Source organism: Melospiza georgiana, chromosome 31 (assembly GCF_028018845.1).
Source record: "Melospiza georgiana isolate bMelGeo1 chromosome 31, bMelGeo1.pri, whole genome shotgun sequence".
Taxonomy (NCBI): Eukaryota; Metazoa; Chordata; class Aves; order Passeriformes; family Passerellidae; genus Melospiza; species Melospiza georgiana.
Genome location: NC_080460.1, coordinates 2,822,369 through 2,845,429, shown reverse-complemented (window position 1 = coordinate 2,845,429; position 23,061 = coordinate 2,822,369). Strand labels below are relative to the sequence as shown.

Below are 23,061 nucleotides of genomic sequence, written 5' to 3'. Positions count from 1 at the left end.
AACACAGTAAACAAAAATGGTTCAGCTGCATTCCTAAAGACATTTTCACTTGAGGTTCTAGGAAATGCTCAGCACTCCTTTTGGGAAACACAAAAATTACCAAGAAAGCAATTAGTTTCAATTTTTCAGACAGCAACTTAGTGCCAGGTTTACAATGCCAACTGCCTAAAGACATTTATCTCCCTAAGGCACCCACTTCACACAATCAAATTGGCATAATTTGCATTCCTCCTCAAATACCAACTTTATTTCTTATAAAGCCTGCACAAACCACTCTGAAATGACACAGATGACATGTAAAAATTAATTTTATTGTTGAAGGTTTTGCTTGCACTGAACATGCTCAGCAGTAACACCACCTGCCATGGGATCCTGCAGCAGGAACCAGCAATCCCACAAGCAAGATAACACTCCTGAGGTGTCACCACATGCAAGGTGGAATGAATGCTCTCCCTCAGTCAGGGTCACCCTGTTCTGTTCACAAACATGGACTGGACTCCACAGCCACGTGTGTGCAGCAGCTTAGTGCAAGTTCTGCTAGCAAGAGAAAGCAGATTGGCATGTAGTGGCCACAGGGCTGTTACAGACAATAAAACAGTGCAGGTGCCTCTCATTTCCCATTTCTGAGTACACAGGGATGGACCACAGGCTGGGATGGGCAGAGACAGCAACAGCTCCTGAGGAAGAGATGATCCCAGTGAGAAATCTGGCACAGGTTGGAATCCATCTGCACAGCACCTGACTGGTACAGAAACTGAAATGAGGTAGGACAGGAGGAACACTACAAAGGGACCAAAGGAAGACTCAGTGAGCAGGAAAACAGCACTATCACCATCATCTGCAATAGGAAAGGAGAGGCAAAAAGAGCTTCCAACAAGTTACTGGGACAGGGGTTATCTTCATGTAGCTACAGCTTCAAATTCCATCAGTGCTGTCTCCACAGAAGTTCCCCTTTCTGTCTCTTCTGATTCCCCAAATGAGCCAGGAGAATTCCCACCTTCAAACACTGGTGCAATAACAGGAAAAGCAGAATTACACGGAGATACCACTGCCCATCAGTTACAATATTTCAAGTCTGTATTCAGAGACTCAAGATCCTTGACCAGGATGCCATATGAAATACCTAGAGAGAGAATGCAGTTCTTCCTTTCTTCTCTTTGTGGCACCATTCCCAATCTCAGGCTTCTCAACTTCCCATCCTGGGCAGAACAATCTTCCAGTTTCTTCCAGTGCTTTTGAGGCAGAACAGCTAAATGTTCTCCCTGCTGGCAAGAGCTACACAGCTCTACCCCTAACCCAGTGACACAGGAATGCAGATGCTGGATCATCACATTGAAGTTTGTGGAAATTCAACTTTGTAGCATGTACAACAGGATAAAAGTCAAACAAAATACAAGGAAGAGGAGCTACAAAAGGCCATAAATCCCTAGAATTTCCTCTAAGACAGCAAAATGAAGGTGATACAAGCTTACAGAGCTGACTTGCTAATCCTAAGGGACCTGAGCAACTCTCCCATCTGCTATTGTTCCAAAAAACTTCAGACTCAGGTAGGGATGAGGTGGTTTCAGGTCAACCTTACTTCTCCCTGCTTTCCAGCACTCTGAGCACTTTCCTGCTTATGCTACTACAGACAAGGGAGCAACCCTAAAGAGATGGGTGGGATAGGAGGCTGCATCCAACAGCCAGGGACTGGGGGAGTAGGAAAAGTGCTCTTCCTTGCTCTCAGGAGGAGAAGGGAAGTAGGAAAAGTGCTCTTCCTTGCTCTCAGGAGGACAGGGGGAGTAGGAAAAGTGCTCTTCCTTGCTCTCAGGAGGACAGGGGGAGTAGGAAAAGTGCTCTTCCTTGCTCTCAGGAGGACAGGGGGAGTAGGAAAAGTGCTCTTCCTTGCTCTCAGGAGCCTCTAGGTTCGGACTTGGAACTTGCCAGCCTTGGTCATGTATTTTATCCCCTTGAAGGGCTTGTACTTCTCCCCATACATGTCCAGGCGATTCACCTTCAGTCCTAGAGGCAAACAAACACAGCATCAGACAGACTGACAGCCACAAACAAAGCTGACAGGCCTTGGAGATAAGGGACAGAAGATCATACTGGTGGTGCAGAAAGCACAGGGAAAGTTTTAGCAAGCTGTGACAGAATGGAGAAAAACTGACAACTGCTAATTGTTAGAATAATTCTTCACAAACACACCCATACCCTTAATATTTTTAGAGGTCTGTAAGCACAAAATGCAAGGAAGTTGTTTCACAGACCACTACAAAGAACAAATCCATACATCTGTAGTCAAAGCAGACAACTTTTTTCCTTGAAGAATATTTTTCAGGTAAAATTACTTCAGCTACATGCAGAATGAGCAGAGCAGAGAACATTGCACTTCTTGACCTCAGTCACTTACCAGATATAGCCAGCTGCTGAATTTTAAACTGCAGGTTAATGGTGGGGTTTTCATCTGGTTTTGATGTCCCAGCTTGCAGGCTCACACTCCCCTTCAGACTTGGCAGCTTCTGGGGGTTGATTTTCCCAACATCCCATGACAGTAACTTTAAGGAGCAGAAAATGCAGCAGTGAAACTCAAATGCTGCACCTTGTAAAGAAGAATCCCCTTTAAATAACAGCTTTTAATGTTTCTCTATGAAAAATGTCTTTTTCTTAGCATCTTGCCTTTCATATTGGCCAGACACAGGATTAAGGAGGGGATACCTCACTCCAAACTTTTTTTCTCCTTCTCTTTCCATGAGGCTCCCCAAAAGTCTACTATAAATGCTATTACAACTAATTGTAGAGGGAAAGCCCATCAGATTAATGTTTGCAAGAAGAAAAAAAAAAAGTTCAAAGAACAAAACCAGAACACCCCAAACCAAACCCAAACCATCAACCAACCCTCAGTGTTTGCAAAAGACCAACATGCAGCACTGGGCATGACAACAAGATAAGTTTGTAAGGCATCCACCAGATTGATGTCCCATTATACAAGACCAGGGCTTGGATTTTCTACACACACCAAGAAGCCAGAACTAAAACCCACTCAGACACCAAGGTATTTATTCTGGGGATTAAGAAAAGCCAGAACAGGAAAAGTTCTCACCTCCAGCAAAGCAGTGTTTGTGGAAGTGTTCATGTAAGCATCAACAGGTTGACTGCATTTTCTGATAGGTAAGAAGGAATTTTTTAAAAATTAATATTTAATTTCTCTCTTTCCTCTTACCTTTGTAACTGGATCAAAGGCATGTGTTCCCTGGGAGGGTGTGAGGGTCATATTTAAGACACTTTTTGGCATCTGGCTGGTGACCATCACCCCCTCTACAGTCTTGCCCATGGTCTGCTTTGGCCCCACTGTGATCTCAAAGCGTCCCAGGGAGCTGCTGTCACGAAAACTGATGTTGTGCTTGACATAGACAGGAATTGCCACGAGGCTAGAATAAACACAAACACAAAGTCCTTGTCAATCTCTTGTCTTCAGATTTGCTTAAAAGAGAAGGAAATCCTGCACTCGTTTGTTTGAGCTAGGAGCAAAGTCAGGATTCCATTCTCATGTCTTAATTGCACTTTTTGTAATCAAGCTTGCTGAGTCCTATTTTATCAGAAAAGGGAACGACAGCCAATAAAACAGGAAGCTTGACAAAAAAAAAATGGTTTTGCATGTCACAGCCAGGTTGACAAGCAGTTCCTGGCAGTGCAACACCACTTGAATTTCATGTTTGTGCTTTTGGTTGCATTTGCCACTCCTTTTCACCTACTAGACATAAATCTGACAAAAGTTTGGCAAAATTCTTTAGCAACTGTAACTCCAAGCTGCTTCTAGAAACGAGTGTAAACCTGGACAAAAATTTGTGGTTCCATTAGGAGAGATGTCACAAACCTAACAGGAGCACCAAACTATCTTGTTTTATTCTAAAAAGTTCTTTTAAACATATGAAATCAACAGCTTGATTACACTGTCTAATTATTTTACTTTCTAGTTTGTTTAGCTGCTAGCAGTCTTTGAAAAATGCTGGCTGGCCAGAAAGAAATTACAGAATCACAAGGATAAAAGTGTAATTTTAGAAAAATAAAAATGCAAGTCACCATGCACCTCTACTTCCCTTGGCTCAATGTGCCACCTCATCTTTAAAAGTTCCTTTTTTTTTTTTTAATCCTCCTCCTAGGCAGAAGGATCCAAATTCCCTAACTCACAGCACCAGACTCGTCACCTACTTCTGAGCACTGACATGGTAGGAGAGCAGGCGGAAATTGCCGTCAGGGGGAATGAAGGAGAGGATCCTCTCTGACTCCCAGCGCTTGAAACGCACACAGGGGTGGAAGCTGACATCATCCAGCAGCCGAGGGTTCTGGAACAGAAATCACAAGGTTTGTGAGGGCAGCACAGCTTAAAATGGCCTTAAAATGACTTAAAATGACCTCCCCCTCCTTAGCAATCCTCTGTCCATGAAGGGCCTAGCATTTGACACACTCCTGACCACTTGAAGTTGTCTGATGCTGTTATATCCATGTGAAGGCAGCACTCAATAACCTCTATCCTTCTCTAGGATATTTTTAATCCTATTTTAGAAAACTGAGTCATGTCACATAATCACATTGGTGTGTACTCATTGTTGTGGCCCTTCAGCATATTAAAGCACCACTTTTTTTATCTCAAAAACTTCCTCACAGCACCCATCACAAACAAATCATCTGAAAAAGCCTTTTTGGGCTCCAAGTTGCTGAAGTTCCTGATGATTTCCCATAGTCATTTCTTTCTCTTTTCATCCAGCACACCCATGTACATCATCACAAGATCACAATCTCAGCAGCAGGGCTGGGAAATCCCTCTCCAAACTCTTAAGTGAAGACACATCCTTGAGCTTTACCATAAAGGAGAGGGTAAGGTCGGGCATCCCAGTCAGCTTGACACAAGCATCAATCACTCCTTGGATTTCAGCAGTAATAGTGGAACCTGGAACAATAAGGAAAACACAGGTGGGTTTGTGAACCTGATTGAAAAAAATCTCAAAGTGGAAAAACTATGAGTGAAAAGGAAGGAAATCTATTTTCTTAATGAAACCTGCTCAACATTTGTACCATTCCAAATGACTCCTCTAGAAGATTCATTCAGTAAGAACCATGGACACCAACAATGTCCATTTTAATGGCCAATGACAACAGCTCCCACTTCTAACAAGACTAAGAAGCACAAACACTAAAGATAAAGTGCTATGCACAATTTTTACTCATCTTCTATTTTCCCAATACAGAATTGCTTATGAGACCTCAAGAATGAAAACCCTGGTGCCTCTCTAAGATTTTTGACTGAATATCACACACAATTTAGCATCACTCCAGAGCAAAAATAGGAACAGAGCTTCCCACACTTGGATGAAGGTGCACCTATTTCAAAACCTAACTGTCTGTTCAGCCACTATCAGGAATTCTTAACCAGGAGCAGGTTCCATACCTGATTTGTCAATGATTGCATCTATCTCCTCAACCACATCAAAATAGGCCTCATTGTTGGTGTATTTGACACCAGTACGTCTCCAGGGCACCACTGAGAGCTGTCCAGTGGGAAGCTGGTCACCCACATTTGTGCTTCCTGGAAAAAGAAAGGGAATCAACAACCACAGAATTAGGCAATGCTGCAGAGCAAGTCCCTGGCTTTGTTGAGCTTAATTGTAATTAATCCCTGAGAACCTCTGTTTCTGTGTAGGAAATTACTCTTCCATTTACTCTCCAGACTCCCAGTACTCCAAAAATTTACATCTCTCTTACACCCAGCTCTAAAATATATCACAGCAATGCATGGGAAAGTGTCTACATGTAGGGATGGGTAAACTGACATGAAACTAACTCATCCTGGAAGTCATGTCAGGTCTGTAACTGAAAATGTAATCTGACTTTTTTAGGTTAAAATACCCCAAATCAGACCAAAACCAAAGTGCAGCCGGTGCTGAAATTGGAAGGAACCTCAAAGCAAAGCACTAACACAGGACTCCCTAAACACAAACCTGTGCTGCATGAATGATATGGGACAACACAAATTTTCTTCTCCCATGTCCTAATTATGCAGGAATATTTCCACCCGGAGCCCCCAGTTTCACTTCTTCTTGTTTCCCTGTACCTGTGATGGTGTTGACGACTGTTCTCAGAATAGTAGGAGGTTTTATCAGTTCCTTCAGAATATTGGACTCTGTTGCCAATGGGAAGCCATTGTCCAGCATCTCCTCCAGCACCTCATAAACCACCACAACATTGTCCTTGATTATCACCTCTGAACAGACACCAAAATAATCCTGTGCAAAAGAAAGGATTACTCAGTGATTTCTGAAAGAGAATCTTAGTGAACATTTGTGAACACAGGAATAAATCAAGGCTCTTCTTGCAAAAAACCACTGAAACTCCCCATACTACTACAAGCACAGCAGACACACACAACTTGAGCACACCTTGGCCACTGCTCCAGTGAGGTGGCAAATTCCTCCATCACCTGTCCCAACTAATTCAGCAATTTTTAAAACTGAACATTTAATTTACTTACTGTCTTATTCTATGTGAATTTCAAGCATCCTACAGGAGAGAGCAAGTGCACAAACACAAACCTGAGCTTCTAGTTACTTACAGCTATTAAATGAGATTTTGCATGAAGAATGAGTATATGTAGGATGTGACAGTAGAGAAGTCCTAGTTCTGCATTACAAACACTCGTTTTCAGACATAGCAGATTTTAATAGACATCTAAGCCAGTGACAACACACTCATACCCTCATAAAAAAAAAAGACCAAAGGGTCTGACATGATCCACTGCTGGCCTCAATGGCCAATCCACTTCTGCAAGTCAGAGAAACATAACTCAGAACACAGTCTGAGCTACAGGTTCGGACTGACATCTTGGAAGCAGAAGCTCCCATGACACTCGTTTGGCCAAGCACACACATTTCCTGTATGCTGGCAACATGCTGGTCACAAGACATGTCAAAGCCAGACAACACAGCCCTGTTGTTGGCAGGAGGAAGAACAGACGGACATCTTTGCTGTTTTCCTAAACTGATCAGAAGATGTGTCAACCATGGCACAGAGGGAACGCAGCTCCTCTGGGGCAACTCCTGCAATTCACTGCTTTAGGAAGCTATTAAGAAGCATTGCTAGATGTAAACGCACGGGTAGGTTGTCGCTAATTGATTAAAAAGCAAAAGCTCCTTATGAGAACAAGGCCAGCTTGGTATTAGTTCACAGTTCCCAGAGCAGATAAGGCTGCAAAACAGAAATACTGATTTATGACTTATGGGCACAGGTAGATCCCGAATCCATCCTAGGCAGTAAATTCCCAACTACTCCCTAGTAATTCCTAGGCAGCAAATTCCCAACTACAGCAAGCCTGTCTACATCCTCACAAATGCAGAATGAAAATAACATGATAAGAAACAAAAAAAAAAAAAAAACCCTAAAAGGTGCAAACCAGAGGGGTTCTTTGCCGAGGCTCCCGAGGGTCCCACAGCCCTCGGCCATACCTGGAAGGTGTCCACGACTCGGTGCAGGAATTCGATGACGAAGAGCGGCGGCACCTCGCTCTGGATGACGGCCACGAAGAAGATCTTGTGCCGGTAGACGCTGAGGAGGTAATGGTGAGGCGTGGGGATCACCGGCGGCACGTTCTCCGCCTCCGAGGCCCGCTCCTGCGCCTCAAAGAAATAATCACAGACGGAGCGGCTAACCACGCTCTTCCAGTGCTTCTCCAGGAAGATGTCCCCCGAGGCGTTGATGAGGAACAGGCTGTGGATCATGGCTGCGGCGGGGCCGTGCCGAGCCGGGCCGGGCCGGAGCGAAACCCCTCGGAGCGCTCCTCACACAGGCCCCGCCCCCGGCAGCCGCCCCACCCACTCGGGGGCGGGGTCTCCGCAGCGAGCGCTGCCATTGGACGCCATGGGCCGGTGAGGCGCACGGCTCGTGACGGGGCGCAGCTCCCGCTCCGTGACAATCCCGGGGATGTCGGCGGGTACGGATCGCGCCCGGCGGAGCCCCGCGCGTCTCTGCGTCCCATGTCTCTGTCCGGTCACCGATTCCGTGTCCCGTCCCGTTACACATCTGACAAGGCAAGGAGCATCGCGGCGCCCTCAGGCCCGGAGCTACGCAGGGCGCCCCCGCTAGGCGGCGCCATCGCAACCCGAGGATTCCCCTCACGGAGGGCGCTGCGCGCTCCCCCCGGTTCGGCCGGGTGTTCACCTGCCCCTCATGTCCCTCATTCGGTCTCTTTTCCAGAGGGGAACTGGACTATTGTCTATGAAATGAGGAATTAACCCGGCTTTTGCAGGGAGGGACAGCTAGGGAAACGTTTCTCACTCCGTTATTCTGCTGGTTCGTTCACCATGGAGTAACAGCCTAGAAAACATCCAGCTGGCGTGAAAGCAATTGTCATGCCAAATTTACCGAAATTCTCTAGCAAATTATTCCTTTGCATAACTAGAACTAGTGTTTCGTGTTCATATAGCAGATCCCTGGACTTCTGAGTAAAATATGCCATGACAACTTTCCTACTACACTGCTGGGAATATACAAAATAGTGGAAAAGTAGTCCTTTGTATCCTATTAAATAAATTATCTGAGCACACAGCCTTTCTTATATGGGAGCCTTTTCTATATGCGAGGAAGGTCGGACTGTTGCCCCAGCATGAAGAGGCTGAAATCTGAAATTTCAGACCCAACCATGATTCAGGATTGTGGGTGTGAAAAACGCCAATCACTTGTTTCTAAAACTGTAAAAGTTTAAGAGCAATAAAATGGTTATAAAAATAGTAATAGAGTAATAATAATTTGGACACTTTGAATTAGGACAATATGAGACAATAGTAACAAAGAGTTATGGATGTCCGGGTACCTTTTTCCGGGCAGCATAAGCCTGAAAAAGGACCCACGTTAACAGAGGATTAACCCTTAAAAACCATAACCTGTTGCATATTCATACATCTCATACATGATGCATAAATTCCATTCAAACACAGGATTCTGTCTGGTCAATGGCAACTTCTTCCTCTGAATCCTGACAGCGTCTTCGTGGCTGAGCGAGCTGGGAAGTTCATTTTTCCTGGTAATGGAGCAATAAATTCTCTTTGAATGAGTTAGGTGTCCTGTGACTGCTATCTCAGTGCGAATCCTTTCTTTAGGAAAAAAAAGCATCCTACAAAAAAGCACAGCTTCTATTTTAACATTTTGTTACAACCTAAAACTATATTTACCACACCACTTAAGAGAATTAACACAGCATTACCGTCTAACACAACACATGTAATATTAATTTTAACATTTGCTAAAAGGCAATCACAAAACACGCATTTTTCACAGCGGGCAAATCTTTTATAAGCGGCGCGATCCGCCTCGCCTCACGTCACCTCACGGCCGGGCCGGGCCGCTCCCCTCACGCCCCGCCCCGCCCCGCCCCGCGCGCTCCCGGCCTGGCCCCGCCTCCCCCGCGCTCAGCGGCGCAGCCGCGGCCCCGCAGCGCCCCCTGGCGGCCGCCCGCGCCCCGCCGCGCTGTTCCGTGGCCTCGGCACCCCCCTCCCCCCGCGGGCTGTTCCACCTCGCGCCCCCCCCGCCCCCCGCCGCAGCGCGCCGGGCCCAAGATGGCCGCCGTGTCAGTTTCGGGCTTCGCTGCCGTCCGGCCTTCACCTCCCGGGACCCGGCGCTCGCGGCCCTCGGTAAGTAACGCCGGCGGAGCCGCGCCGCCTCGGCCGGTCGATGCCGAGGAAGTCGGGGACAGGCGGTTGGCGAGCTCCGTGGCCTGGGGAAGGGGAAGGCCCAGTTGGGCGCTCCAGGCTCGCGGCCTGTTCCGGCCCCGCCGCCGCTCTGCGCCAGGCCCGGCCCCGCCGTCCGCTCCCGCGGCGCTCGCCAGGCCCACGCCTCGGGGAGGTGGCGGCCGCGGCGCGGCACGGCCGAGGCGGGCGAGGCGGACGGGGCTCCGCGAGCCGAGCTCCGATCAGTGTCTGGCGCGGGAGAGCGCGGCTGAGGCGGGCGCGGGCCTGGCCGTAGCCGTGCGAGGAGCCGGCCGGGCCGCGCTGCCCGTGCCCGGGAGGACGGAGAGCTGCGTGGGGCCCGGCCGGCTGCCGCGGCCTGCGCCCCGCTTTTCCCAATTCCCCGGTGCGAGGCTCCGTGCTGAGGCGGTGCGCTGCTTGGGGCGCCTAGCGCGGGACTACCCGCGGTGGGGATGGGGACGAGCGGTAGCAGGTGCAGGGGTCGCTTGTCACCCAGAGCCCGGCGAGCCCCCGACCCACCGGCGCTGGCACCGTCCCGGTGTCGCCCCGGCCTGGCCGGACGGTTGCATAACGCACGGAGCTGGGCCGGGGACACGGCACGGAATCCTTCGGGGCTCGGGATGCAGGGGCTGGGCGGGAGCGCATCCCTGTTCTGCGAGCAGGGCAGGTGCCGAGGACCGCGTTTCGTTGGCCGCAGAATAAAAGAACTCAGTGCATCTTTTCTGCTTTAAGCAGTCGTTCAGAGTGTTTCCCGTGCTGGCCATGTGGAGTTCTGCTGTTGAGTCTGATGTCTGTATGCAAATGTGTTCCGTGTGTTGATAAATTCTTCAGTACTTACTAGAAAGCAGAACACGATAACTGTGTTGTCAACTTCGCTCTTGTGTAAAAGTTCCCTTGTAGAAAATCATTATTTCTTGTGATAAACACTACACAGATCCTTCTTGGTTAGTGTGCTCTTGACGTAGAACTTCAGCACAACAGTTATCACACCCAGAAAAAGCTATTTTAAAGATAACTGACTGAAGCCTCTAAAGTAGAGCCTCACACCCTTTCACCAGCATCATTAATTAGCAGTGCCACAAGCATTCCTTTTATGCTGTCTATGGTCACCTGTTACTTTGTCCTCAGGTGTTTTCAGTGGGCCTCATCAATACTGAAAATTATGTTGTATTTTTTCTGTGCCCTCTAAAAGCAGAGCATTTAACTGCAATCTCCACCTGCGTTTCTTCACTTTTTCCCTTTATGGAACAACTGTCATAGCTTTTCTTCACAGATGGGATTACACTCCTGAAAGTGCCCTGAAAGTTTCTTGTTGTTTGCTCAGGTTATTCCCATTCAAGTTTGCTTAGTTATTCCTATTTTCTGTCAAAGTTTCAGGCTGTATCTTCCATGTGTAAAAATTAAGAGAGCTGCTGCTCTTTTAAGGTGCTTGTTGTGGTTTCCTTTTTCCCCTCCAAATATTAATTTATGTTGTGCTCAGCAGTGATAGACTAATAGATCAAAATGGAAAGGACATTTTTCTGTGGGTTATATGGGGTAATTTTAGTGCTAAATTATGCTTTTATTAGTAGTGAAGATAAAATCTGAAGTATTACTTCAGTATTTCAGAAATGAAGTGGCTTAACACTCTGCTATGTGTTTAACAAATTAATGTTGTCTGCTACTTTTTTTTTATTTTCTTCAAAACTGTTTTTTTAAAATGTCTCTCTTGTTTTCTTCTAGGCCTAACATTAGAGCTCTTTTGGTTGCGAGACCAGAAGCTCAGGTGAGATAATGCTGAAATCTTCATATATTTCTGTAAAGCTGTTATGGGATTTATTTGAAAGAGTATGGAAGTTTCTAATTGTTTTCTTTTCTTCTTTTCAGCGTGAAAACCAAGAATGTTTGAGAAAGGAGGATTAATTCAGAACAGCAAACGTGTATGCTATGGTTAGGTGGTTCCCATCCTTCGAGGATCTGTTTTCTCATCATTTGAAGCTCCTTCAGCACCAGGATAAGGGATAACGACTCTATGGATATACAGAATCCTTCACCATGGTGAAACTCGCCAACCCCCTGTACACAGAGTGGATTTTGGAGGCAATCAAAAAGGTAAAGAAGCAAAAACAGCGACCTTCAGAGGAGAGGATTTGCAATGCTGTGTCATCTTCGCACGGTTTGGACCGCAAAACTGTTCTGGAGCAGTTGGAGTTGAGCGTTAAAGATGGAACTATTTTAAAAGTCTCCAACAAGGGTCTCAACTCCTACAAGGATCCTGATAATCCTGGCAGGATAGCACTTCCCAAGCCTCGCAACCATGGCAAGTTGGATGGCAAACCAAACGTGGACTGGAATAAACTCATCAAACGGGCGATCGAGGGCTTGGCTGAGTCCAGTGGCTCATCCCTGAAGAACATTGAGCGCTTTCTGAAGGGTCAGAAGGATGTGGCTGCGTTGTTTGGGGGCGGCGCTGCCTCCATCTTTCACCAGCAATTACGGTTAGCTGTCAAACGTGCTGTTGGCCATGGCAGGCTCCTTAAGGATGGACCTCTGTACCAGCTCAACACTAAAGCAACCACTAATGCTGATGGGAAGGAGAGCTTTGAGTCTCTTTCCTGTCTCCCTCCAGTGTGTCTCCTTCCCCATGAAAAGGACAAGGTAAGGAAGAGTTTTTTGTACAGTTGTTTCCTTGTGGTCGATGGAATGTGTCAGTACAGAGCTGCAATTTGAAGTTCTGATTTCATCTTGAATCTGGTGTGTTTGAAGTTATTACTGTGTATTTAGGGTCCTGTTGTATCCAGTTTTCTAAATATGAGAGGAAATGGACTGTAATTTGTACTTTGGATCAGAAAAATGCAGATGGGCTGCTGTGGGGAATTTACAATTTACAATATTTCAGAACTGATAACTGACTAAAGGCTCTAAAGCAGACCCTCACACCCTTTCACCAGCATCATTAATTAGCAGTGCCATAACCATTACTTTTATGTGGGAAATTTACAATTTACAATATTCACAGTACTATGGGTGATTTACAATTTACAATATTTACATTACTCTGGGAAATTTCCAATTTGCAATATTTACAGTACTGTGGGAAATTTGCAATTTACAATATTTACACTATTGTGCGAAATTTGCAATTTCCAATATTTACACTATTGTGGGAAATTTGCAATTTACAATATTTACACTGTTGTGGGAAATTTACAATTTGCAATATTTACACTATTGTGGGAAATTTACTATTTACAATATTTACACTATTGTGGGAAATTTGCAATTTGCAATATTTACACTACTCTGGGAAATTGCAATTTGCAATATTTACACTATTGTGGGAAATTGCAATTTACAATATTTCCACTATTGTGGGAAATTTGCAATTTACAATATTTACACTATTGTGGGAAATTTGCAATTTGCAATATTTACACTATTGTGGGAAATTTGCAATTTACAATATTTACACTATTGTGGGAAATTTGCAGTTTGCAATATTTACACTATTGTGGGAAATGTGCAATTTGCAATATTTACACTGCTCTGGGAAATTCACAATGCTTCTGTGCAGTGGAACTGAAGGTTTGGTAACAGCCTTGCTGTAGGCGTGCCAGCAAAACATAGAAGTAATTCTCCTCTCTGGAAGGTGAGATGGATTTGCAAAACAAACTTGAGCCGATCTCTTACTTCCACATTTTTATTTGACTGCTGTTTCTTCTTTCTGTTGAATTCAGGTAATGTAGTGAGGGGCTGATTAGCAAGTGCCCCCTAATGCTGTCTTAGAGGATTTCTTTATAATGGGCAAAGAACTTTCTGTTAGAACCTCTTTGTTGTGAAATAGGAAAAACCAGGTCCATGGAAGGTTTCAGGATTGGAACTGGGTGATTTTTGAGGTCTCTGCCCACCCAAACCATTCTGTGATCTGTGGAGATCCTGGTGGGAGCACTCAGGGATTTCTGTACCCTCTGCCCCCTCCTCTCTCCCCCATTTTAAATATATCTTCTTTATTAAAAACATCACTTTTCTGTTGCTCTCTCTTATTTTTTTTGTGGGTTTCCCCTCCTTTCTGCCATACTTCTGCATTCCTAAGGTCATTGATCCTCCCCTCTAACCTCAGGTTGAAGCTGTTGGAGTGAAATTCATACCCAGTCAGAATCTTTTTATCCTTTCTGTTGCTGTCAGTGCAGAGTAGAACAGAAGCTTGGCTTTGTTTACTGAACACCAATTTGCCAGTGGTTCACATATTGGTGCTACTTGTCTCTAGGACATCTAGAATGTGAAAATTATTCTTTTTTTTATCCTAAAAAGATCCATTTTTCAGCAGAATGGGACAGTTTTGGTTGTTATAAATATCCTGTTCAGGGATGAATTCTTTGGGTGTGTCCTACTCATGATTTTGAACTCAGGTTTACTCTGGTGAGAGATGCTTTAATGATCTATCAGGATTTCAAGATTTAAAACTGCCGTAAGAGCCTTCTTTATAAAGAAAATAAAATCTACACAGCTGCTTTATCAGCAGTAAAGTTTCTCTGAAGTTCTAATGGAACTGTGGGAGCTTTACTGTGGACACAGAACTGAACTTGTCAAAGTTTAATATTGTCAAATATAAGAAATATTTGTAGACAGAACATTGGAAGTAAGTCCCCAACTTTATCCATAATAAAATCAGTAGAGGTGTAAAATGTTATGAAAATTGAATATAAACAAACCTGGCACATGAGGTGACTGGATTGAGAGTGTTGGTAACAGTGGCTGTGCATGTTATTATTAACACAGTGTGTTTCACTGCCTACTCAGTCTTTGAAACTCAGGAGCAGCTTGATATTCTTTGAGATTAATTGTTCCTTGTGCTGGTCTTAAAATGTTACAAATCACAGTGGAGATTGGTAGTGTGAGCTGCTATAAATGCTGAATTTAGTCTGGGATTTGGTTTTTGTCCCCCTGGAAAAAATAGAAATTTTTCAAGGTGTTCTTTCAATAAATTCTTCAGAATTTTTGTGTCTCTCTGTGTTTAACTCTAGGTGTCTGCTCTTCATGTACCATCTCTGTGCTGGGTAATTCAGGCACAGTTTCATAGCAGTCTGAAGTAATTTTGAAGATGAAATGTTAAAATTTGTAGGTTCTGCCAGCATGAATTGACTGGCACATCGGTGGTGGCTCCAAGTTCCTGTTCTCCAGGATTTTTAACAGTTTATTTTTTAGTTTTGTTTTGTTCTTGGTTGCTTTTTTTTCCATGCAGACAGTGCAGTGACCTTCACTCTGCTGCTTTCTGTTAAATCTCAGTTTTGCAGGTGGAGATGACAGATTGTACTGTAGCAATTTTCTTGATTTCAGTGGGTTCTTGAGAGTGCTGAGAGAGTTTTTCTCTTTAATGGAATATACTCAGTACAGATTCAGGGAGTATTGTGACAAGGCTTCCCTTGATTCTTAGAACAGCCTTGGGAATAACATGGACAAAAATTTCAACCTCCCACCTGCCAAGTGATGGCCTGACAGCATGACAAAATATGGATTAGGATATTAGCCTTTGGGTCAGCTGTCCCAGCTGTGTCCCACCCCAGCATCCTGTCCTGCTCATTGCAGTGGGGTGGGAAGCTAAAAAAATCCTTAATTTTGGTGTAAACCCTGCTTGGCAACAGCTGAAACATCAGTAAGTTATCCAGAGGATTCTCATCCTACAACACACAGCTCCTAGGAGAAGAATTAGCAGCATCTCAGCCAAACCCAGGACAAATGTTTAAAAGTTATTATAATATTACTACAATGCAATAATTACTTTGAGAGACTTCTACAACACAATAATATTTAATATTGTTGAAGAGCAAGGAGCTCTTTCCTGCTACACCATCATGAGGAACTTAAGACCTGCAATTTACTACAGCTTAAGGATGGATTCCTTAAAGATAGCTTGCTCTGCTTTTATTTTGTTGTTGTCATGGAAAAAATCTTTGTAAAAACATTATTATTAAAAAAACCAGCAATAAAGTATCAGCTAACTGAAGGAGAAATGGAAATAATTGCTCTATGTGTTAGAAGTTCCCAAAGTATCTGAAATTTGATCTCAGGACAACAGCAGGACTGTTTATTCCTCAATTAGAAGGAAAATACAGGTGGTATATTTGATATCCATTTACACTGTCCTTGAAACTGTCTTTTATGTCAGTTAAAACTGACAATAGTCAAGATCTTTGTATTATCCTGCAGTACAGGTGAGAGTTTAAACCAAAATTCTGGAAGTTCTTCCTAAAAAAAAATAAAATGAGAGGAACTTCTGTGGCTGAAAAGTAGGAGTGATATTTAAATCAGATTCTCTGTGCTGCTGTTTTGCATGTTCTTTGTGGCGTGTCTGTTTGTCTATTTGCTAGTTTTGTGTTGCTATTTATAGATTTTGGTGCTTGTAAATCAGTTTAACTGTGAATTATTTTACATGCAGGCCTTCCTTCCTCCCAACAGTAGTTCTAAATCCCAATGTGCACTCATAAACTCACATGAATCCAAACTTCTTGGATCTTTTTGGAAACTTCCTATGTGAGAGCATCATAATTGTTTAGAAGGCCTTTAAGCATGCAATAACTATTGCTGTATTGTGCCTGTTTAAAGTTAGTAATTGTTAATTCCTTGTCTTAAATGAAACAACTGCCCAATTACTGTAAAGTTAGTAATTGTTAATTCCTTGTCTTAAATGAAACAACTGCCCAATCACTGTAAAGTTAGTAATTGTTAATTCCTTGTCTTCAATGAAACAACTGCCCAATCGCTGTAAAGAGGTTATTTTTGGGTTGATTTATGAGGGGTGGAGTACATAAATGTAATTACACATGGAGAGCTCACCCATCTCTCCAAGGGCACTGCTCAAGCTTGGGCTCTCAGCTGGAGGAGGATTAGGATTCTCTCTCCCAGCTGGTTCTGAGCAGAGAATTCTGTAGTTCTGTCTGAACAAACCTTGTTGTTGATAACAGATGGCCTCCATCTGTACACTGTGTCACTCTGGAAACCCAAGGGTTAAAAAACGACATGGAACTTTATTCACTCAATTAATGAACAGGTGAAGTAGCTTGGAGTAATTTTGCAAATCTAAGGAAATCCTAAATATTATTGCCATGGACAGTGGATGTTATGCTAATGATAATTTAGAGGTGAAGTTTGTCACTTTGGGAAGACACCAGATGTTAATTGTCTGTGTCAATGGGTGCTCCTGTGGAGGAAATGTTTTTACCAGTGTTCTCTCCATTTTGTGCTCAAGGTGGTGAAGTTTAAAAACCTGAGTAGGATTTGGTGTCAGGGTTGAGCTTGTGTGGGTGTCCTGAGTAAACCACAAGTAGCAGCCTTGAATCAGGTATCAGAAATCTTTAATGTGCATCAAACACTCACTGACAGTTCCTTCTGTGTCCTCTGATATCATCTTTATGGGGGCCCTGCCTTCTGTTAAATACTTATTGACATTTTCTAACTGAAGTATTTTCCATTCTTTCAGGGATGCTGCTAATCTTGAAGTAAAGCAGTGTAAAGTATTTAAAGATAGAATAATTACCTTTGTGCACAGACATCACTTAGGTTTCAACAAAAATCTCATCCCCAAAGTAACTTATTATTATTTCTTATTATATATAACTTATTGTTATTTCTAGAAATCAAAGTCAGTGTTGAAGTTCCTTATTTTTTGTGACCATCTAAGAATTGTAAATGCAAGGTTTTTTGCACAGTGAGGGGAATTAAGATTTCAGCTTGCTCTTGATTCCAGTGGTGTGTTTTTCTTTTGCAGCTGTGGAAATCTGTGACTTCTTAGAAATATTTTTTCATCTAAAATAGAGTAATATCATAATCTGTGACTCCCAAGACAGCATCCTGTATTTTCTCAAAAATTATGAAGCTGTAGGTGAGAGCTTACAGGACATAACTTTGGGTGAAGAAAACCTCAGTAATTTGAACTCCTGAATCAGTGTCAAGTGAAGGGAGTTTCTTTATGGTGCAGAGAAGGAAATCTGAGCCTCTCCTCCCTCAGTGCCCTGAGTTTGCAGTCAGGAAGTCTTGGCATGTGATTGTGATTGTGACTAACAAATCTGGAGTGGTTTTAATCCTCTGATTAGAGAACTTGTTAGTTCTGGGGAGGTTATTTAACAACTGACTGACTAAGCATTTCCAGTTGACATTTGGGAAGTTTTTACCATGTGCACATCTGATAGTAAAATAATTTCTTTAGTTTGAAGTCAGCCCCAGATACTATTCACATGATTTTTGCATTGATTTCCAATTATCAATATCACTGCATTCAATTCAGCCAGTATATAATTAATATTAAATATTCATATCCAAGCTATTGGCCTTTGCACTTGACTCTACTCTTGTAGCAGCATTTCAGATTTTCTCAGAGTTGTATTAGTCCTTCAAACAGCAGCATTTTAAATGTTCTTTAATTTTTCTATTTAAATTACTCTTACATTTCTTTTAATGTAATCTCATGTTTTAGGCCATCATTCTGCCATATAAATACACTTCTTCCTTACAAGTGAATTGGACACAATATCCATTTACACAAACATACATGTTTGTGTTATGGTAATAGCTTTTCTTGGGTGTATTAAAATACATTTAGCATTGTTTCCTTGAGTAAAAACAGTATTTTAAGGGGTTGCTTTATTGTTTTCCTTCACTGCACAGTCTCTATTAAGAGTTGTGATTTGGTAACTTCTATAGAAGAAGGGTTAGTTACCAACCATTGCTGCTACAAGTTGATATTATTTAATAGTATTTAAATTCTGCAGTTTTCTCTATATACAGCAAAAAAGCCTGCACAATTTGTAAAATTACTTTGCCAATATGAAGTTTATTGTAAAATTACTATGACAATATGAAGTTTATTGTAAAATTACTACGACAATATGAAGTTTATTGGTTCTGATTTTATGGAACTGAAGCATTTTCCTCTCCAGCCACTGATCCCAAACTATGGAATCCAGGCTTTGTGATGCTGTGCTCACTGAAACACGTTTCCTCATGTTTAAAATCATTTTTTCCCTGTGGTATAAGTTGTACTTTCCCTCTGTCTTTTCTGGTTCATCTGCTCTTGCCAGGAGCTACAGCTTTTGGGAAAACCTTTGCAACAGAATGGGCTGTTTGAAACGAGGAGTAATGATTTGTCACTTGCTTTAAAACAGACACACAAAAAAGCATTATCTGGTGTGAATTCTCAGAAGCCATCTACCATTGCTCACATTCAGGGGATCTTAAAGAGCAAAGCAAAAAACAAAACTTGGTGTGAGTGTTTGTGTTTCTTTTATGCTGATTTAAATTTTATTCCAACCACAATGACTACCAGAATTATACATGTGAAGATGGGATAAAGATAGTCCTGCTATCTTGTGAGCCTCAGGTGGTATTAAAACATTTGTGAAGTAAAATGCTTTAACATTACTGGCAGATAATCACTGGGACATTGTGGCTGCACACTTAACTGTGAGTTTTAACCTCACTTTTCCTAAATTAAGACTACAAAGCAGATTGGTTCGCCAAAAATGAGATTTTAAAGTTACTACACACACATTTTTCCTTAAGCACTTCTCTGTATTGCCTTTAGGGAGATGACACAGTCTGAGAATGTTGAAGGCACATTTGGTTTCTGGAAACCCTTTGTATGGTAACAACATGTGCAGAGAGGCTGAATTTTCTGCAGTGATTATTGATACCTGGAAATCAATGCAAAAAAATAATGTGAATAATATCTGGGGCTGACTTCAAACTAAAGAAATTCTCTTACTATCAGATATGTACATGGTAAAAACTTCACAGAATGTTAACTGGAAATTGTTGAATATCCTTCCCTGATACTTTGGCAATTGTGACATTGTGGCTGCAGATTGGATTGTGAGTTTTAGCCTCACTTTTCCTAAATTAAGACTACAAAGCAGATTGGTTCACCAAAAATGAGATTATAAAATAACTACACACACATTTTTCCTTAAGCACTTCTCCTTTAGGAGATCACACAGAGAATCTGAGAATGTTGAAGGCACATTTGGTTTCTGGAAGCCCTTTGTATGGTAGCAGCATGTGCAGAGAGGCTGGCAGGCTGTAAGACACCGTCAGTCCAATTTGTTCTGGCTCCCTCCCTCCCTGAATCTGGTGACATCACACAGATAGATGTGCTTGCGAGCAGAGCAGCAGAAGGAGTTGAATGTGTGCCAAAAATGTGCAGTATGAAACTGAGCTGCCTGTTTGCAGTCTTGTTTGCACTGATCTTGCATCGTGTGCTTGCATTTTTCACTTTGCCAGGATGTTCTGTGCTGAGCAAACACAGCAGCAGAGAAATCTCTCCATACTTAGCATAACACAGAAGCTTTGGAAGAGTGGCCTGATCTCCACCTTCAAAATTGTTCTAATTTAATTAGTTAATCTAAAACATTCTGAATTTTAGTAGAGACTTCCCCTGAACTGTAGATGTTTGGGGTTTTTTTTTTAATTGTGGTAAAGTGTTTGCTTGCAGCTTGCCAGGGTGGTAAACACAGGAAACTTTGAAGGTGCAAAGGATGATCTTTGATCTGGTTCTTCCAAACCTAAGCAGTGTTACATGTGGGTATCCAAACTTGAAAAACTGTGGGGATGAACAGAGTGTGCACAAATACTGGCTAAAAAAAGAACTACTATCTCAGGCTATTGGCTGTCTATAGAACTCTCTTTGATGAAATAAATTGCTCATGCACTTCCTGAAGAGGATATGTGAAATAATTTTATTTTTCCCCTGAAAAATTGCATGAGTGTTAGAGCTTTGCTTTCCAAAGGTAGAAGTTAAAAGTTATTCCTGAAATATTGATTCCAAAGAGATGGAAGCACTGACTGACCCTCCATACACAAGGGTTTGACCCATACACAAGGGTTTTTCCCCCAGTAAATCTGATACTGGCTGGAGGCACCTGAGTGCAGTCGTGAACAGAAAAAGAACAATTTTCTGCAGGAAGATTTTATTTTAGTTTTTCATAACAGTGTTAACAGTTGCACAGTTTTGTACTTTGGAGTACTAACTTCTATTCAGTTAGTGCTGTATTGAATGTGAAAACCAGATAAAATCTTTGAGACATGATGTGTATGACATCATATTTATGTGATTTATAAATGTCTGTGCCATTTTGTGTATTTCATTTTTGCTCCCTTGAGTTACCCAGTGCTCTGTCTGTTTTCCTCCCAGCCGGTTGCTGAACCAATCCCAATTTGCAGTTTCTGCCTTGGTACAAAAGAGCAGAATCGGGAGAAGAAACCTGAGGAGCTCATCTCTTGTGCTGACTGTGGCAACAGTGGTAGGTGACCATTCACAGGCCTGCTGGTTTTATCCCCTTCCCTTGAGACAGAAAAATGCACCGAGGGAGTGTGCACCTAGTAAGAATTTTGCCATTTAAGACAGAAAATCTGGTGTAGTCACTCCTGCCGTGTGAGAAATATGTTTCTATGGCATACAATACAGGTTTAGTTCAGCTGAATCTTAGGATTCCAAAGAGGAGGCAGCTAAGTTAACCTAGCACAAATAACTCATTTGGCTCCTGGAAGTTTTTAATATGGCAATGAAAATTCAGTTGTGAGGAATTATCTTTGGGTTCTTTTTGTGTGTGGGCTGTTTGCTATCTAGGTTTGTGTTATAAGTAGGTAAGAATAGAAACACCTAAAAATAGGAGTATCTGGGTGGCCAAAACTCTGCTAATTGATTAAGGAATCTCTACATGAGCTATCTATGGCCATTAACAGAAATACAACGATTTTAGCAGTAATATTTTCCCTTTTTTCTCCAGGTCATCCGTCCTGTTTGAAGTTCTCTCCAGAGCTGACGGTGCGAGTGAAAGCCTTGCGGTGGCAATGCATCGAGTGCAAAACCTGCAGTTCCTGTAGAGACCAAGGAAAAAATGCTGTGAGTACAGTGAAATATGGATTCAGTTGAGTGGATACCAGATTTTGTAGCTGTTATGTTAAACTACACAATAAAATTATATTAGAGGCAAATATCTGCAACTTTCATTTTACTCTTTCTGAGACCTGTGAAATACCTTGAATTGTAGTTGGAAATTATGTGCCTGTTCTCTGAACTGGTGGCAAATTAATGAAGGGCTTGATGCTGATGCACATATTAAGAGAGATTATGTCTCCAACAGGATAACATGCTATTTTGTGACTCCTGTGACCGTGGCTTTCACATGGAATGCTGTGATCCTCCTCTTACCAGGATGCCGAAAGGTGAGGACTTTGTGGTGAAAATGATAATTTAAAATGGTGTTGGAAGAGATGAATAGGCAGGCAGTGCTTCCACTTATTTGGTCCTCTTAACTACATTTAGCTCATTTTTGTGTGGAATTACCTTTCAGGTATTAGAACTTCACATCCAGGTTTTTTCACTATCTCCTGTTTCCTGTGCATTGCTCTCTGTGAAGGATTTTAAAAATAATTCTTGAGCTTTGAAGGAAAAGAAGTGATCCCTACAGGTTAAGATGATCAGCTTTCGTTTGCATGAATAGCCTTGTACAAAAGAAGGAGATGGCTCCTATGTTTTTGAAGTGATATCCATTTGGGCAGTAGAATATTCTGGATAAATGAACTTCTCTTTCCAGTCAGATTATCCATGGAAGATTCTTCCTTGGCTGTTAGAAGAAAACTTCTGTATATAAGATAGTTGGGAGAAGTATAATTATAAGCAGATAATGGGATAATTAACCATTTCATTATGGTTTTCTGATGATGTGCTGCCAATTAAGGAGGCTTCCTTTGTGTTTGGAACTCTTTGGGGTCTTGGAAATGTTAACAGGGCTTGAGTTTAGATTGTTGAAGCACATCCATAATTTTTCTTACACATAGAAATGATAATCAGTGCCTTTGGTAAAGTTCCTACCCTTAATCTCAGAAGGTCTCTGGGTTGCATTTCTCCCTTTTGTCCTTTAGAGATCACTTTTGCATTCAGTGATGGAGACTTGTGTCTTACAGGTATGTGGATATGTCAAATATGTCGACCACGGAAGAAAGGAAGAAAACTTTTGCAGAAGAAGGCAGCACAGATCAAAAGGCGCTATGCTAACCCAATAGGACGTCCCAAAAACAGGTTAAAGAATCAAAACACAACGTAAGTCTCTGCAAGGAAGAGTAAGATGTGAAATTCTGTAGGACAGGGGGTATTTCTAAAGTCTCTATTCTACTTTGTGAGAAGTTTTCTTTCACAATTAAGAGCTGTTCATGACAGATTTTCTGAGAAGGGCTGTGAAAGACTAGAAGTAACCTTAGTGCTTCTTTTAGCCAAGATTTTTTACTCTTTGTAGTAATTTATTATTCCTTTTTGAACTATTCCTTTTAGTCACAGACAAATTTTGCTATTCATGTAATCTCTTTTGCTGGATGCCTT

General features: G+C 42.5%; 2 protein-coding genes across 2 annotated transcripts in view; one reads left to right on the top strand and one right to left on the bottom strand.

Annotated features, from left to right (window-relative positions):
• Positions 1-7,832, bottom strand: AP3M2 (adaptor related protein complex 3 subunit mu 2). Its single transcript, XM_058042396.1, has 8 exons — positions 7,479-7,832; positions 6,092-6,263; positions 5,429-5,566; positions 4,845-4,930; positions 4,192-4,325; positions 3,203-3,410; positions 2,393-2,537; positions 1-2,001 (listed from the first exon to the last, which is right to left on the bottom strand). Exons 1-8 carry the CDS (start codon positions 7,749-7,751, stop codon positions 1,901-1,903), a joined length of 1,257 nt encoding a protein of 418 aa, XP_057898379.1. The 5' UTR covers positions 7,752-7,832; the 3' UTR covers positions 1-1,900.
• A 1,733-nt stretch (positions 7,833-9,565) lies between these two features.
• KAT6A (lysine acetyltransferase 6A) overlaps positions 9,566-23,061 on the top strand; it is a 29,897-nt gene continuing 16,401 nt past the window's right edge. Inside the window, exons 1-7 of the mRNA XM_058042383.1 lie at positions 9,566-9,659; positions 11,436-11,478; positions 11,580-12,350; positions 20,875-20,983; positions 21,470-21,585; positions 21,827-21,908; positions 22,650-22,785. Coding sequence (XP_057898366.1) covers positions 11,748-12,350; positions 20,875-20,983; positions 21,470-21,585; positions 21,827-21,908; positions 22,650-22,785 — 1,046 coding nt within the window. The 5' untranslated portion in view covers positions 9,566-9,659; positions 11,436-11,478; positions 11,580-11,747. The remainder of the gene's footprint in view (positions 9,660-11,435; positions 11,479-11,579; positions 12,351-20,874; positions 20,984-21,469; positions 21,586-21,826; positions 21,909-22,649; positions 22,786-23,061) is intronic.

What these genes read in the sequence shown, in the direction of transcription:
- AP3M2 (XM_058042396.1), bottom strand. Translation starts at nt 7,751, where the DNA reads ATGATCCACAGCCTGTTCCTCATCAACGCCTCGGGGGACATCTTCCTG. An exon ending in ACCTTACCCTCTCCTTTATG is followed by an intron (nt 4,326 to 4,844) that starts GTAAAGCTCAAG and finishes TTTCTGTTCCAG; the next exon opens with AACCCTCGGCTGCTGGATGA. An exon ending in TCAGCAGCTGGCTATATCTG is followed by an intron (nt 2,002 to 2,392) that starts GTAAGTGACTGA and finishes GTTTGCCTCTAG; the next exon opens with GACTGAAGGTGAATCGCCTG.